This window comes from Sabethes cyaneus, chromosome 1 (genome assembly GCF_943734655.1).
Source record: "Sabethes cyaneus chromosome 1, idSabCyanKW18_F2, whole genome shotgun sequence".
In the NCBI taxonomy this organism is placed as follows: Eukaryota; Metazoa; Arthropoda; class Insecta; order Diptera; family Culicidae; genus Sabethes; species Sabethes cyaneus.
In genome coordinates this window covers 155,224,795-155,240,215 of record NC_071353.1, presented here as the reverse complement: position 1 = coordinate 155,240,215, position 15,421 = coordinate 155,224,795, and the positions used below count along the sequence as shown (strand labels likewise).

At 42.1% G+C, this 15,421-nt stretch overlaps 1 protein-coding gene across 1 annotated transcript in view; it reads right to left on the bottom strand.

Moving 5' to 3' along the window:
- Positions 1-5,808: 5,808 nt before the first annotated feature.
- The window catches only part of LOC128732337 (uncharacterized), a 36,286-nt gene continuing 26,673 nt past the window's right edge, over positions 5,809-15,421 (bottom strand). Inside the window, exons 2-4 of the mRNA XM_053825582.1 lie at positions 6,420-6,637; positions 6,158-6,340; positions 5,809-6,097 (exon numbers count right to left, since the gene is read on the bottom strand). Coding sequence (XP_053681557.1) covers positions 5,809-6,097; positions 6,158-6,340; positions 6,420-6,637 — 690 coding nt within the window. The remainder of the gene's footprint in view (positions 6,098-6,157; positions 6,341-6,419; positions 6,638-15,421) is intronic.

Below are 15,421 nucleotides of genomic sequence, written 5' to 3'. Positions count from 1 at the left end.
TTCGGAGATTCATTTGTAGGCGAGTTCCAGATGAGATATTTAATGATAATGGAAATTTTTTTAAGGGATCTAGTAAGGCGTTAATTGCGTGGGTAAAGCGGATCAACAGCAAATGTGCGGAATCGGTCGTTAGCAGCAGAATGAAGTGGAATTTTAATCCCCATGGTACTCCACATATGGGCGGCATTTGGGAGAGGATGGTCCGATCCGTAAAAGAGGCGATGAAGGCACTTGACGATGGTAGTCGGCTAAATGACGAAGTTTTACTGACCACTCTGGCTTAAGCGGAAGACACGGTAAACAGTTGACCGCTTACGTATGTACCCGAGGAATCAGCAGCGTTAACACCGAACCATTTTCTTAGAGGGATGGTTAAATCAGTTGATGCTCATGTGGAAGGATCGATTGATTTTGCGGAAGGTTTACGGAACGTATACAAACGTTCTCAGTATTTGACGGATCAAATGTGGCGGCGTTGGTACAAAGAATACTTACCGACGATCAACAAGCGTCCTAAGTGGTTTGATGAGAGGAAGCCTTTGAAGAAGGGAGATCTCGTGTTCGTCGTAGATGGTCAGAATCGTAAAAGCTGGATCAGGGGTATGGTCGAAGAGAAGTTGTTGGCTCAGATGGAAGAGTTCGGCAGGCAGACGTGCGAACGAGCAGTGGAGTGTTCCGGAGAGGGGTAGCTAACCTGGCAGTGCTGGAGGTTCTTGATAGTAAATCCGGAACCACCGATGAAAGGGTACCGGAGTTACGGGCTGGGGTGTTGGCATCACTGATGGGCGTCCAATGTACTTGAGATAGGTCTGCTGTTCTCTATATGTAACCGGTTTATAGCAGTGGAAAAACCATTGATTGTTTACATCGAAGAAAAAGTGGAAGTAAATAGAACACTTTGGTAGCGTTGCACAATTTGGATTTTTAGAAGTTAAAAAATATCGTTTTAAAGTTCTACATCGCAATTGTAGATCGTGTTTACGAATACAACCGGTGTACATTTTAGTGAATGGTAAAATTATATAAACGGATATAGTTGTGACTAGAATTGTAAGCAGTTATGCGAGTTATAACAAATTAGTTAATAGGCTAAAAGCAATATTTATGCTCTAGACCAGACTAGACCAATTATGTTCTTAAATGCCATCATAAGAGTGTAATAAAACCCAAATTGTTACTTCGGCAGCTCTGTCCTTTAGCGACATCTTTGTATTTATCCTGGCATCAGTAAGGCGCACTATGGGGCAGAACCCGAAAAAGCTCGGACAAAACCTCAAAAATTTTATTTGAGATATTCCGTCAAACCTAATATTCTACGTATAGTAGACATAGAATCTATAAGAAATATGCATAAATTGTTTTAATAAGTGTTTTTTCAATAGGCATTAAAGAAGGTGAAACACAGTGTAAAAAAAATTTGGAAAATGAAAAAATAAATATCGTTTAATCTTTTAGCATCTAGCTACCATGCTGCTTAAAATTCTATACTTTTAAAAGACAATTCACATTAAAGGGATTATAAACTAATAGTTTAGGTGATATTAAGACAGATTTTTTACTAGTAGGTTTTGTTCTGACGAAGTGCTTTAGAACAAAAAAATTGTTATTTTTGTCAATTTTCAATAGTGTGTAGAAAAGGATTTCTACAGATTTCCGCTCTGACACTACCATCAAATCAACATTCAAGGTGTTAACTAGTAATAAGCAAAAAATTAGCTGCTACTAGTTGCGATGTTCAGAGATATTCAAGTTTTGCGAATGCATGTTTTTCGGTATTTTCGGCTACAAAGTAGTAAATGCGCGCGTCAGTGCGAAGTTCATTCCTGCTGTACGTTGAATAGTCATGCTTGTGTAAATAAGACACAACTTTATTATCGTTATGAGATACATTGGAGTCGATAAGGGGCATTTAGGACATTGGAAAGGCGACCACTTAACAGCTATATCCCAATTAGTTCTCTTTCAAGTCAAATTGGCAGTAGAATATGTTCGGATAGACTTTCAACTCGATTGAACTAGCATCTATTTTGTTTATTTTGAGTCGAATATGTTGATATGTGTTTGCAGGAAGGTTTGAAGGTTCATTATATGGTTCACAATGCCATTAGCGGACCCTCTCCATGCAAAATACACTAGAATTCATTTAATGGACTCGGTCGTTATTCTATTGTAAACTACAAGGGTCCATAAAAGGAAAATGGACATTTCAATCTGTTTTAAAAAATATGTAAAATTTAAAGATTTGCAGTATAAATTGTTATATTTAGGCTTATTCGAAAGTTACTAATATTGTAAGTGCCATCGGTTGGGTGCTTAGCGTTACGAGTTCAAAATAATTTATAGAAAGGTCCACAAATGGTTGATGTACCCTATACCAGAATAATATTACTAAATTACTCTTGATATACAGATTGTGATAATTTGTATAGGAGGTCGTCTGACTACCAATTTTTACTGCATTCTGAAAAAAAAGGTGTTTGGATATTTAAAATATTTATAACTTGATTCCCGAAAGTCCTACAATTTTGGTATGTTCAGTAACTTTACGTAACTTTACAGGACAAACAACTTTTCTGAAGACACAATATTTCTAAAGTCATTATTTAAAAAGTTAGACTTCAACGCCATCTATAGGAATGAAAATAAAACTACTTAAAATTTACAAAAAGATGCGAAATTTTATAACAAACAATGTTGCTGAAGACAATAAAGCTCTACGAAGCATATGAAAGAAGTTATGAGGTTTTGTCCGAGCGCCGGCTCAATCTGCCCCACTGTGAGGCGGCGAGAAATATCGTACAATAAACGGATATCACCATTGGCGGCGGGGGTTTCTCCTCGTTCGGCTAGGGAGTTAGTCTAGGCTCTCCTGTCTCGCCTACAAGCACGTTTAACAGTCCTCTCCAGTTCGACATTTCGATGACGGGCAGCTTGTCTTAGTCTTCAATGCCGGCTTCGCCTCTCTCCGCTTGTCGATCTTCCTCGTAGTTTCATCCGAAATTCACTACCTCCACCCGCCATTCGCCAGATGTGGTCGATTTGGTTTTCTGTTCGGCCGTCGCGCGCCCAGGTGGATTTGGATGTCCCCCTTCGGGATTTTCTCAACCATGCTGTACAGCTGGCTGTAAAAGCTCTCTTTCTCCTGCAGGTCGGCAGCAGCTGTTGGCGCATATCATTGGATTTGGTGTTCTGAATCGGGCAACGATTATTCGCTCATTTATCGGTTCCCGTTTCATCAGGGCCACATGTGCCAATGGGCTCAGTAGGAATCCAACTCCTCTTTCTCGAGTAGCATTTTCACCTCGTATGCCAGAGTAGAGCAAGACTTGCCCGATGTCCTGTGTTCGCCAGTACCCGGCCAGCGGACCTCGCTCAGCCCCAGGATTTCAAGCTTCAGGCGGCTAGCTTCCCTTGCGAGTTGAGCCAGCTTGCCCTGCTGGGCAAGGGTCAGTATATTCCATGTTCCGATTCGTGTCCGTGTTTTTATGCTAAAGGTCGTTGCCAATAATCCGGAGAGATTTCTTTCATTTTCGGTAACTTTTTGTATGTTCTGATATATCATTGGCTGTTAACCTAAGGTCCTTATCCCGCTGATGGGGCTGCCATCTTAATGTGGGCGGGAGCCACTGTGCCCCCTTTCCTGTTAGCATACGACAACCGAAGTTGCGTACCCCAGCCGGCACCTCGTGGAGGTAGGAATAGGAGTTAATGAACAGAGGTTATGGAATGCACATTTTCACCCTTTGCCAGTCAATTAGAGCCAGACAGAAAAAGGCATGAAATGAATTCTTAACAGTAATGGAAACGCCGCCTCAACGTGTTCTGCCAGTTACTTCCGGATTGCGGTCCTTTCCGTATAGAGTGTAGCCGTGATCGAATAGCGTTTCCAGCTAAGATGATGCTGAACGTAACAAAAAAGTTGTCAGTTTTCGTTCGCGATCCTCTAACATTCTGGTAGTAAATGTTGAGGGAAACCGGACATGCGATCCGTTCTCTTGTTCTTGATGCCGGTGGGGTTGTTGAGGAGAGCTGTTTTCTTCGGCATCCTTACGACGTGTACGGCCTAAAGTAGTCTGCGGGCTTTCGCCAGATATACGATGGGCATCTCTTCAAGCAGTGCCTATTGCTCGTGATTCATACGCCACGGCAACTCTAGGCTTTCAGTTTGTACTCCGCCGCTATATCGCCCGCAGCACCTTCCGCTCGAACACGGTAAGGGCGCATATGTTCTCCGTGAGCAGCGTCACGGCTTCCATGAAGATCTACCGGTCTAATAAAGGATTTGTACATCGTTTCGATGTCCGCTTGTCGGATCACCGCCTCAAGAACGCCTTGCTTGACGCAATTTTTGCCGCGAGGACGAAAAGACTCGAGAGTATTTTCGGGATGCACACGAAACACAATGTCCAATGTAGCTCTGATCAGTCGCGTCAGTTTATTCGGAAAACTGTATTCGTGCATTGTCTGCTATAGCCGATCTCGATCAACTGTATCGTATGCTGCTTTGAAATCAATTAGGATGTGATGCGTGGGCCCGTTGTATTTTCACATTTCTAGATAAAATCATGCCTCAAGTTGATGGAAAAAATCACAGAGTTTCACATCTGTAACGTGTTATTACAGAACTTGGCATGGCAATCAACATGCTTACCAGCGCGGTAAATCTAGTGACTGAAGGGATTGAAGAGTCGCTCAAATACCAAGAGAAAGCACCCTGTGCTTTTCTGGATATTGAAGGCGCTCTTGATAACACGTCCTTCGCATCAATTAACACGGCTCTCCTTAACAAGGGACTCGACCATACGCCAGTGAGCTGGATTCAAGTAATGCCGTCTAACAGGGAAATTACAGTCTTACCGGAAGTTACGTCGATCGCGAGTTCAGTGATTAAAAGATGTTCTCAAGGAGCTCACTGTCGGTCGACGCACTGCTTGACAAGCTATCGCAGCCTCGCGAAGACAGTGATGTCCGAATCGTGCTACAGTTCCATCGTGACACCGTTAGGATGACCTGGAACGATTTATCGCTTGCTACCGATGTTTTGGAAGTGATGGCTTATAAGATCACTGTAATTCCTGGAACGGGTCTTAGAAATCTTCTTCACAGGGTGGTTCATCTGATTTCGAGTGATGGCGTTACCAATATGGTATCTTTATTCTCCACCATTTGAGTGTGCTGCTTGAGGTTCATAATCCGATAGCAGTCTTCAACTTCAACTTCAACAACTCAACAACAATCTTCAACTTCAACAACAACTTCTCCTCGTCTGGAAAGTCGCGTGAGAGGTGGAATGCCTCACAGTACTTGTTGACTAACTCTCTAGCAGCACCGCCCAGCCGAGATTCGAACGTACGGCGACTGACTTGTTAGACCAGCATCGCACCTCGACCACCAACTGGGCGGTTAATTATTCCGTGCTGTTTTGGTCGAATTTGACAATCCTATCGTTGCAGAATAAACAGAACGTGACCAAGGAAAGGAACACTGCCATTGCCAAGCAGGGCCTGAAGAAGACCCAACCGACCGCCGGAAGCGTGGAAGAGTTTAAGGAAAACTGGAGTTTTGAGCCGTTTTATACTAATTGAATTCCTCTTTGATGGGACAGAAGATGTGAAACTTAGTACTAAAGCAAAAAACCTGCCTTACTAAGCACCTAAGTGAAAGTTTTAATTCACTTTATTGTTTATAAATTACCTAATCCTACCGACATTCGGTGTATGTACAGAGTAGCTAAACGCCTAGGGCTAATATGAGCTAAAGGAAATTGATAAATCGGTTGTTTGCTGTCGGACACGAACTCTCCTAGCTCTAGTAGAGCAGATTCTGTTCGGGCAGACTCTGCGGACTGTAGTAGGGTGGTAGCTGTTCCGTCGGTAGCTGTTCGGCGGGTTGTCTGCGATTGTCACCCTGCGGCGGTAGGTACTCATCCGACGGGGGTAGGTAGGAATTGGTTGGTGGCAAATACGCGTGTGACGGTCCATCGTAGGGATTCTGGACCGGCGGTGGTGGCGGGGGAGGTGTTGTCGTCGTCGTCACTCGGGGTGCAAAGGTGAAGGGCTGCAGTGGCTGCCGGACAGGCTGAGGAGCCCCCATGGGGCTGCATTGTAAAAGAAAAATAGTCAATTAGAGAATTCCAATTTAAAGTTTAGAAACTTACTCCGGAATGTCCAAATCCAGTTCGGTGATCGGATGATAGCCGAACTCGTCGGCGGTGTAACGCACCCGATAGCGCTTGCCGTTTGCACCGGTGTATGTGTAGGAACCCATTACGACGAAGGTTTTGTTATCGCTGCGAAGCTTACCGATCTGTTCCACTTCGATTCCGTTTTCCGTTTCGACCCTGCAATCACGGACAACCAAAAAAGGTGTTTTGATCCAAACTTTTCTATTTTAGGAACTTTTGGACTTCAAATACTCACGCATACTTAAACTCGCCTTTGCCCTTGTTCTTGACCTGCGACATCACGATGTTGGCCTTCATCACGTTACCGGTGAAGTTGGTCGGATCCTTGGTGTCCTCGACCGGGAAGGTGAATTCGTCCTCGGAGAACAGGTCATCGTTCCGGTTTTTCGCCGGGATGTGGATCTTGCGGGCCAGCGTCATCCCCACGATCGCACACGCGCAAACCGCAACCAGCTGTGGTCATGTTCAGTCCGGTCATCGGATTGGAAACCATCGGAGAAGAATAAACAGAAAAGCGAGAAAATTAAACATTTATTAGAGGATATGGTGCGGGCATAAAAGGTTAATTCGGACTTTGGCAAATTGGACTGGTTTTACGATCAAACCCGTCCGTTGGTCGGCCGTCCGCATCTGGTTGGCTGCCTGGGAACAGGTTGTGAGCTTTGTTTGTTTTGTTTTTTTTTTTAGTTTTTTTGTTATTCACAAAAATCAAAACTGGGATCGACGATCGGTTCGCTCACTTCCCGCTTTGAGTGCTTTGTTGGTACTTATGAACGAGTTTTTATGGCCATTTTCGGAGACTAAAGCTAGCGGTTATAATTGGTGTTATAGCACTTTCGAAGACATTTTCCGTGGGATGATTTGCCGGACAGTTTTATCGTTTGATGGCTCGTCGTATATTGTCAATAATCAACAAGCTTTCACATTGATAATTTCAGCAAGAAAAAAAATAGCAAAAGCACAACGCAAAGTCGTCGCCAACTAGATCGTTCAGCCACGTGGGCGAAAACGAAGAAGCATCCCACCAAGTGAGATACAGGTGCGTCCGGAATTTTGCTCTCGCGCAAAACGCGAACGAACGATCGCAATTATCGGAATATTAACAAGATGTCATAAATAAAGGCAGACTACCAGGAAAGGGACCAATAAAATCAGCACGCGGTAAATAATGGTACCGCCAATCTCAGGAAAAATAAGACTGTCCGACAGACAGGCAGAGTAAAGTCATTTTGTAAACGGACACCACACCAATTAGGATTATAAGAATGGGGGCAGGTGCTTCGCGGCAGACCTAAACCATTTGAATGGCGATCATTTGAATAATTTACCGGAACCTACAACAACAGCGGCGGACTGGTTCGTCGTTGACGTCGTCATTCGCGCTGTTAAGCTGGGAAAATACTCGTATGGATCCGCGTTGTCTATTTCGGGACGCATTAAAATCCGATCCGATCCTTTTGTGTATGTGCCCCGTGATTCACAGAGCACAATTCGCTGCTTTGATAGGCACAGAAAAATGCGATTGAAAATAGAGCGTTGGCCAAAAAATGTTGGGTGTTGTTTCGGCTGCGTGTTCGCTATTAAGTTCTTCACAATAGGGTTTAATTGGATGGGATTTTTCTGAGATAATGACATTATTCGTCTGATAAGAAGTTGGAAATAGGCATAATTCCTTTGTGGCAACCTTAGTAAAAAAATATTTCAAGCCCATTATATTAAGAAAATATTTGAAAAGAATTCAACTCAATTATCCGATCTTGCAAATAAGATGGCAACGCAGTCTTTTTTGCTTTGACGGCGTTTGATGAATGATCATCGTGCAGTGTGATTGTTTGCATACTTAAACTTAAGTAACAGTGAATCGATCAAACAGTAAATAGTAAGAACGAACCACTGTTCAATTACTTTGTCCACAAATTTAACACTGACAAAAGAGCTTTACAATCAGTTAGCTACTGGAATTGGACTCCCTTGCCAATACTGTATTTGAAGTGACAACAGAATAACCGACTTTTCTGTTTTTTTTCAGCTTAACCTAAACATCGAGGACTCCCCGAGGTACGGTGTTCTCGGCAGAAGTTCGATCAACGAAAACGGTTCCGAAGCTACAGTCAATTTTTCGTAGATCATTATCGTCGTCGACAAAGTAGCCGACACGAACTCATCTACCACTTTTAGTTCGTCGCCATAAACGGTTATCGTCCGTGAGGGGCGTGCCGAGCGCTTGCGAGCCACTTCCTGTCATGTATTTGGTTTCCGACGCATTTATTTGTAGCCCAGTTCGTAATGGCGCGAGCTCCCCTGAAACTTATATCGGTGACAGCTGGCATAACACGATCTGGCAGAGCTCTTTGTAGACGGTATTTACCTCTGAGCTATCGATGGCAAAGATGGAACTAATAGAAGTGACAGCCAAGGTTGTAGCGCACGAGAAAGAGTTTTTCAAACCCAAATTCGCCAACTACTGATATACTTCCGAGGTAATAGACTGCCTAGACCAAAGTACTGCGGAGTGACTGAAAAAAGTTGTGCCAGACATCAGGCCATGGGAAACACCTGAACTAATGGTTGCAGACAGCAGATTCATCCCTAAGGTAGAAATACGGAGGCTCTTTTCCCAAAAAGCAGCACAAATGACCATTCTGGTTCTAGAGCCAGAACGATAATGTCACGGACAGAAGGTCTTAAAGAGGAAGCCCACCAGGAATCATGTGCATCTAATCCTTTCGGTGGACGAAGTTTGTACAAGAAAAATCGACTACAGGACCGAAAAACTAAATTTGGACAAATATATTTAGACTCGGAAAATAAAGTAGTGCAGTAAACTCGTAAAAATACGAGCTTGACTAAAACATGTGCGAATGATCGAGATTAGGGGAAGCAAAAGAAGCCGCCTGCAGGTAAAACAAGCAAAAACGAACAAAACAATTAAACACACGCAAGTGAAGCTGCCCGGGGCAAGTGGCATCCTTTGCCGCAGGCACACGAAGGAAAATAGACACGTAGCCTTGCTGCAAGACCCATGGGTAAATAACACTAAAGTTTTAGGACTTTCAACGAAATCTGGTAAGCTACTTTACGATGACCTAGACCTAAAGCACCTAGAGCGGCTGGTTTTGTAAGAATTAACATAAACTTTGCGCCAGGGTATGAAATGGGGAAGGCAAACGAGAAAGCGACCAACATAGCTTTTGCCAGCCCAAGCTCTTACCTAGCGCCTCCACGCGGCCATACCCGGTAATACTCTATTGAGCAGCTAAGCTAGGAGGTGCGATGTCACGTGGTTCTCAGATGCAGACGACTGAGTCGCACGACCAAGACCGTAAGCAGGTAAGCATAATATGTTATTTTAATTATTTGTTTCGTTTTAGCTCATCAAGCACCTCCTACTGTACAGACTTTAGCCGTAACATGTTTAAATAATGCACACGGATATCAAAGGAAAAATTACATTAATTATTGGATATTAGATCACTAATGGAAACTCAAATGACGCAATTACACTTTTCCCTCGAAGGATTGCTGGTGAGATTGTTCTATTTTTGCCAATATATACTTCATATATACTATTGTGTATTGTGTTGCCAATTAAATATTAGTGTGTTTGTATATTTCTCCAGAGTATGCTGTGCTATATATGAAATTTTATTCTTTATTTTACATATACTTATATTACTTTTATATTAAATTTTATTCACTGTATTATTATTCATTGTACATGATCAAATATTAATTTGTTCAAGAAATCAGGGGTGTTAAACGAATGGAGGGCTGGAGGACGGACGTGTGTGATCTGTCTGTATCACCTGGGAGATGGCCCCCACCTAAAGGCCCGATAGGAGTTTAACACGCCCTTCCCCTTTTTCCCCATCAGGCAAGTTCAGTGTGTACGGCGAAATCGTTGATCATGTAACCGGATGGTTATGTTGGAAGGGATTCTTCTCTATCCGTGGAATGTGCGTAAGTGTCTCTGCTTACGGATCCACCCAACCCCTTTTCGCCCTTCTTACAACATATACGTGAAAGCTTCTCGGTGAACAATTTCAATTTTACAGTCATTCTTCTTGCATGCATAGGTATATCCTTGAAGGTGGTATACATACATACATACTTTAACATAAACTTTGCGCCAATCACAGTGTTCATCATAAGTAGTAGGATAAACCGAAATAATGGTGGTCTCAGTATACTTTCCAGAAGAATCCGAAGAAGCCTAAAGAAGTGATGGAGGTTTAAGCACACTTCAAACGCATTTCTTGGAGTCAAAATCGGTTGGGTGCCAAATTCGTAATCTCACTCCCTGCTCTATTTGGTAATTTATTTCGTTCCGTTGCATAAATGAGCTGTGCCAACATTTTCTAGAAAATTCAGTGCCAATAATAAAGTAACTAGACCGTGTGTGCAGGTGTATTCGTCTGAGCTAGCAGCTCAGAGCCAGTTTATAAATCGTGTAGAAAATAATAATTTACAACTTTTACTCAAAACTAAATGGCAATCCTTTGCTGTTCCAATGTATTGCGACTTGAACGGGAGATCAGAACGAGTTACACGGAGAAACCTTGTTCTTACTTGCGCTCCGGATGTTCTAGGCACTGATTTGGATCTTGTTTGGGGACTAGAGTTGAAATTTGGTTTGAAACACGATCTAGTTTGGGACCAGTTTTGACCCTAATCTGAAACTAGATTTGTGACCTGGTGATTCTCTATTCTACATACCGATCGGATCCGGATCCGATTGGAAATTTAGCTTCGATCAGAATACAACGTCTGCTATAACACACGTCGATCGGGATGTTTATGATCGGAACGGGCCCGATCGGAATGTAGAATCAAGGCGATAATTAATTACTTGTTTTGGTCCTAATTTGGAACTTGGTTTGGAATTAGGTTTAGGACCTAGCCCTAATTTAGGTTTGTCCTGATTTGGACTTTATTTTGGCCAGGCTTCCGCCGTGCTTTGCAAAAAATCTCAATTCTCGCCGTTTTACTGGAAAAGCGCAGAAGACGAATCGATTTACTCTCTCGCAGTCGGTTGTTTCTTTCTCCTCAAATGATGAGTTTTTCTGCTTTTGCCGTGCTTTGCTCTGAGCAAATAGTCTCGTGTGCGTGTTTCCAGTGTGCGAGGAAAAAATTAGCTCTGCTTGTAGTGTGCTCCTTCTGCGCAAGATGAGTGGTCGTAAGAGAAAACAGTATTCAGGCATTGAACAGAAAACGAAAGCACTTGGTCGTTGTGAGAAGCTGATTGCTCTGTCTCTGTACGTATAAGACCAGCAAAATCAAGCCTGATTTTGGACCTAATTTGAGACCTTTTTATGGACTAGATTTGAGGCCTAGTTTGTGGCATGATTTGGGATTTGTTTTGGCTCTAATTTGTGACTTGCCTTCGTCAATTTAGTCCTATTTAGGACTTGTTTTGGGACTAGATTTGAGACTTAGTGACATGATTTATGACTAGTTCCGAGTATTTGGTTTAAGAGCTTGTTTGAGACGTAATTTGGGACTTATTTTGAATCTGATTTGCGACTTATTTTATCCCCGATTTAAAGCTTCTTTTAGCCCCAATTAGGTACTTATTTTGGGTCTAAATTTAAGAGCAATTTGGGGCTTGATTTGGGACTTGTTTAGGTTCTAATTTGGGACTTGCTTTAGACATCATTTGCGACTTATTCTGGTCCTGATTTGCGACTTATATTAGCTGTGGGCTTAAATTTTTTTCTCTTTTATACATAAATATACATGTGTAACTCGAAACCTATAGAAACTACAAAAAACTACAAGGTATACTGCCCTAAGGGTTGTTCGAAAGGCTGACGTAGGACCATGGGCGTAGCGACGGGGGGGGGGGGGGGGGTTCAAACCCCCCAGGAGAAAATTTGTTATACACTTTCAAGCTTGAAATTTCACAACCAGCTGTTGTTTAAAGCACGGGAAAATGTACGAGGCTGATTGTACGATCCCCGTCGGCGTCGTGAACTCGAAACTCGGTGGTTCGTGCTGTTTTAAGCCCCATTTAATTCGATCTTGGGTTACTCGTCGCCCATTTTCCAGGCATCTCTGAAGTCGCAGTTTTTTACTTATAAAATAAAAAATGTCGCTTTAGACCTGGACGAGCCATCTCGCACGTTGAGTCGCTCTGTGCCGGTGTCGGTGGGGTTGTTGTATGGAACCGTTTTCCTTACGACCTGAGTGGTTCACTGTAGTTTACCGACTTTCGCCAAATGTACATTGGCAATCTCAAGCAGGGGATGTTGCCCTTGAATCATGCACCTCCACTACTCTTCGCTTTCAGCTTGTACTTCGCCAAATGTCGTCCGCAAAGGCGCGTAAGTCCTCCGTGAGCATGGCCTATCGATCTAATAGGGGGTTTGTACATTGTCAGGTTCCTAAGGCGGCTTATGCCTCTTAATCGCAGCGCTTGGCGTAGGCCCGTTGTACTGCTTGAATATGCCGCTGGATCCCCTTATTTGCGTTGTTGTCCGCGGCTACCAGCGATCCCACATACACGAGCTCATCTACCACTTCTGGTTCGTCGCCGTCAACGATTACCGTCCGCGAAAAAAGCACGTTCCTCTCATTTGGTCCGCGTTAAATCAGACTAGACCAAATCGCAAAATTTAAAAGAATGAGTTAAGACAGCAAACGATCAAGAATTTTCTAAGCTACATTTTACTCTAATTAGACTACATAAATGTTGCAAACAGCCAGTGTTATGAGATGATTTAGAACAATTGATAGCTACAAACCATACAGAGCAGCAAATTTTGAACGCGTTTTTCTCGAAATAAGATTTTTGTCACTTGGCTCGGTCTGACTTAACAGCGACCATTTGAGCTATTATCATTAATGTATTTGGTCTTCGACGCGTTGATTTAAAGCCCAATTCTGCTAGGCTCCGCCTTAAGTCTAGCACAGATGGCCTTCGTGGTGGCAAAGTTTCTGTAACCTGGTTAGCCACTTTTCAAAGTCATCTGCTTAACCAAGAAGTTTGCTACATTTACTGAGAATCAAACCTCTCGTTTTGAAATCTGATCGTCGGATCACCTTAAGAGCGATGTTGAGAATCATACAGGATAAGTTGTTCTTCAGCACCCTCGCTGCGTCTCGAAGAAACTAAATTCTATAGACTTTAACAGCCTCTCCCAGCCGAGATTCGAACATACAACGTAGCTCAATGCCGGCTGGGAAGCCATAACTTTAACTCTGTTTTTTCTATTTGTTTTTTTTTTGTCCGATGAGCTAAGCAAAGCCGTGGGATTAAACGTCCTTTCTAAGACTTGACCCTTCTTCATCGACAGACTTCGCAGTCGGCTAGTCCAAAAATCAGAGATTCGAACATGCGACGACTGGCTTGTTAGACCAGTATCGTGCCTCGAAACCAACTAAGCGGCATTTGTCTGATGAAGAACACTCAATTTCAACCAAAATAGTTTTCAACTGAAAATAATTCTGCATTTCCTGAATAAGCTGCTTACGGTTAGGCTATGTCAGATTTTTTCTTGTAAAACCCCCGCCAAGGAACTTTTTTGGCTGCGCCCGTGCGTAGGACTATATCAGATCATCAGATCAAAGACTAATGTAAACTGCATTTCTGGCAGATATATGTATATCTAAGAATCTGTGAGTGCCATTGTTTAAGTGAATGATTAAAAGAGAAGAGCGAAATATTCAGATTCAATTCTTCATTGAATGCAATGGTGGCTTTGAAAATACGTGGACGGGGGTTCGTAAGTACAACGCCTGCAAACATTGAACATTAAGATTTCTTTTAAAAATCACTTGTGTGCATCATTAAGGTTGAATAAAACCCAGGTAACTAATAAGCATTTCCAACGCAATTTAAATGCAAGCCAATAAGCATTTAAGTTGCCATAAATGCTACTTAAATGCTATTTCGGCAAAATATGCGGCTACTTTACTGCTGGCCCTCTTATAGTGCTGGCAATGCTTATTTGCAGCTAGTTACCGACAAGAAGAATTTAAGTAGAATTGTGGATGTCAATTTACAACAGTTATGATGTTAAAAGGCTGATAAACAGCAACCTGCAGTATAAAACGCCAGGGATGCTAATAAACGATTGATTTACTGCATATACTAATGCTGATTGGTTACCTGGGAATAGTAATGAATGACCAGCCTACAGATTTTTGTATTTAATATGATTACCCCAAACATGACAAGTTTGGATAATCTTACCTTAACTCGCTTGTGGCCTTTAAAAGGGCAATTGGTTACAAATAACAATAAAGCCAAAGTACGTTTATAGCCAATATGACGTGCCATTCGAATGTCCTTCGCTTTTGACATGAATGGCAACAGGTAAATAAGTTAGCGGCGTCGATTCACTGTCTCTTGCTCCGAGAAAGTTTCACTAGTTTACTTTCACACCCAAGTAACAATTTGGGTTTTATAACAGTCTTATGATGGCATTGAAGACCAAAATTGGTCATGAAAACCGCCGTAAGAGTACAATAAAACTCACATTGTTGCTTGGGCAGCTTACCGCTTGTTACATAGCAGAAAATATGGCACATACGCAAAAATTTCTGTTTTATTTGTATGAAATTTGTGTTTCATTTGTGTAAGAGCCCCCCCCCTTTTAAAAAACGGATGGGTCTCAGTACACCATAGAGAAAATTCTTACCTTCCAAAACCCCCAAATGCCAAGTTTGGTTCAATTTGCTTGATTAGTTTTCGAGTTTTGGGCAAATTTGTGTTTCATTTGTATGGGAGCCCCCCCTCTTATGCCCTCTTATCCCCCCTTAAAATTGCTGGTCATTTTATCTATCCAAAGATATATAAATTTTTCAGTTTCGTTCAGAAGTTTAGTAGTTATTAGCATTCATTTAAACGTTAAACTTTTAATTTCGTTTTCACAAAGTGCTACCCAGTCCCAGTATTGTAAACAAAGACGTAGTCCTACGTCAAAAAAGCCAGTGATAACTTCTAAGATTACAAATTTTTTAGAACATTTTCAAGGCATACGAAGCGTTAATTAAGAGCTAAAACGAAAAAAACTATTTTCAAGGGTGTCCCTAAGAGTTTGGCTCTATAACTTTTTTCATGTAAGAAATAGAAATCTTCAGTATTCAACAAAGTTTCCTGAAAGTGCTTTTTCTACAAATTTTCTTTAGACAGGGATCATTTCTGACTTAAAATAGAGAAAATATTTTTTATATCTACTTAGGGACACACACCCTTATGTCCGAATATTTTTTCATCACTAGAAAGTGCTTTTT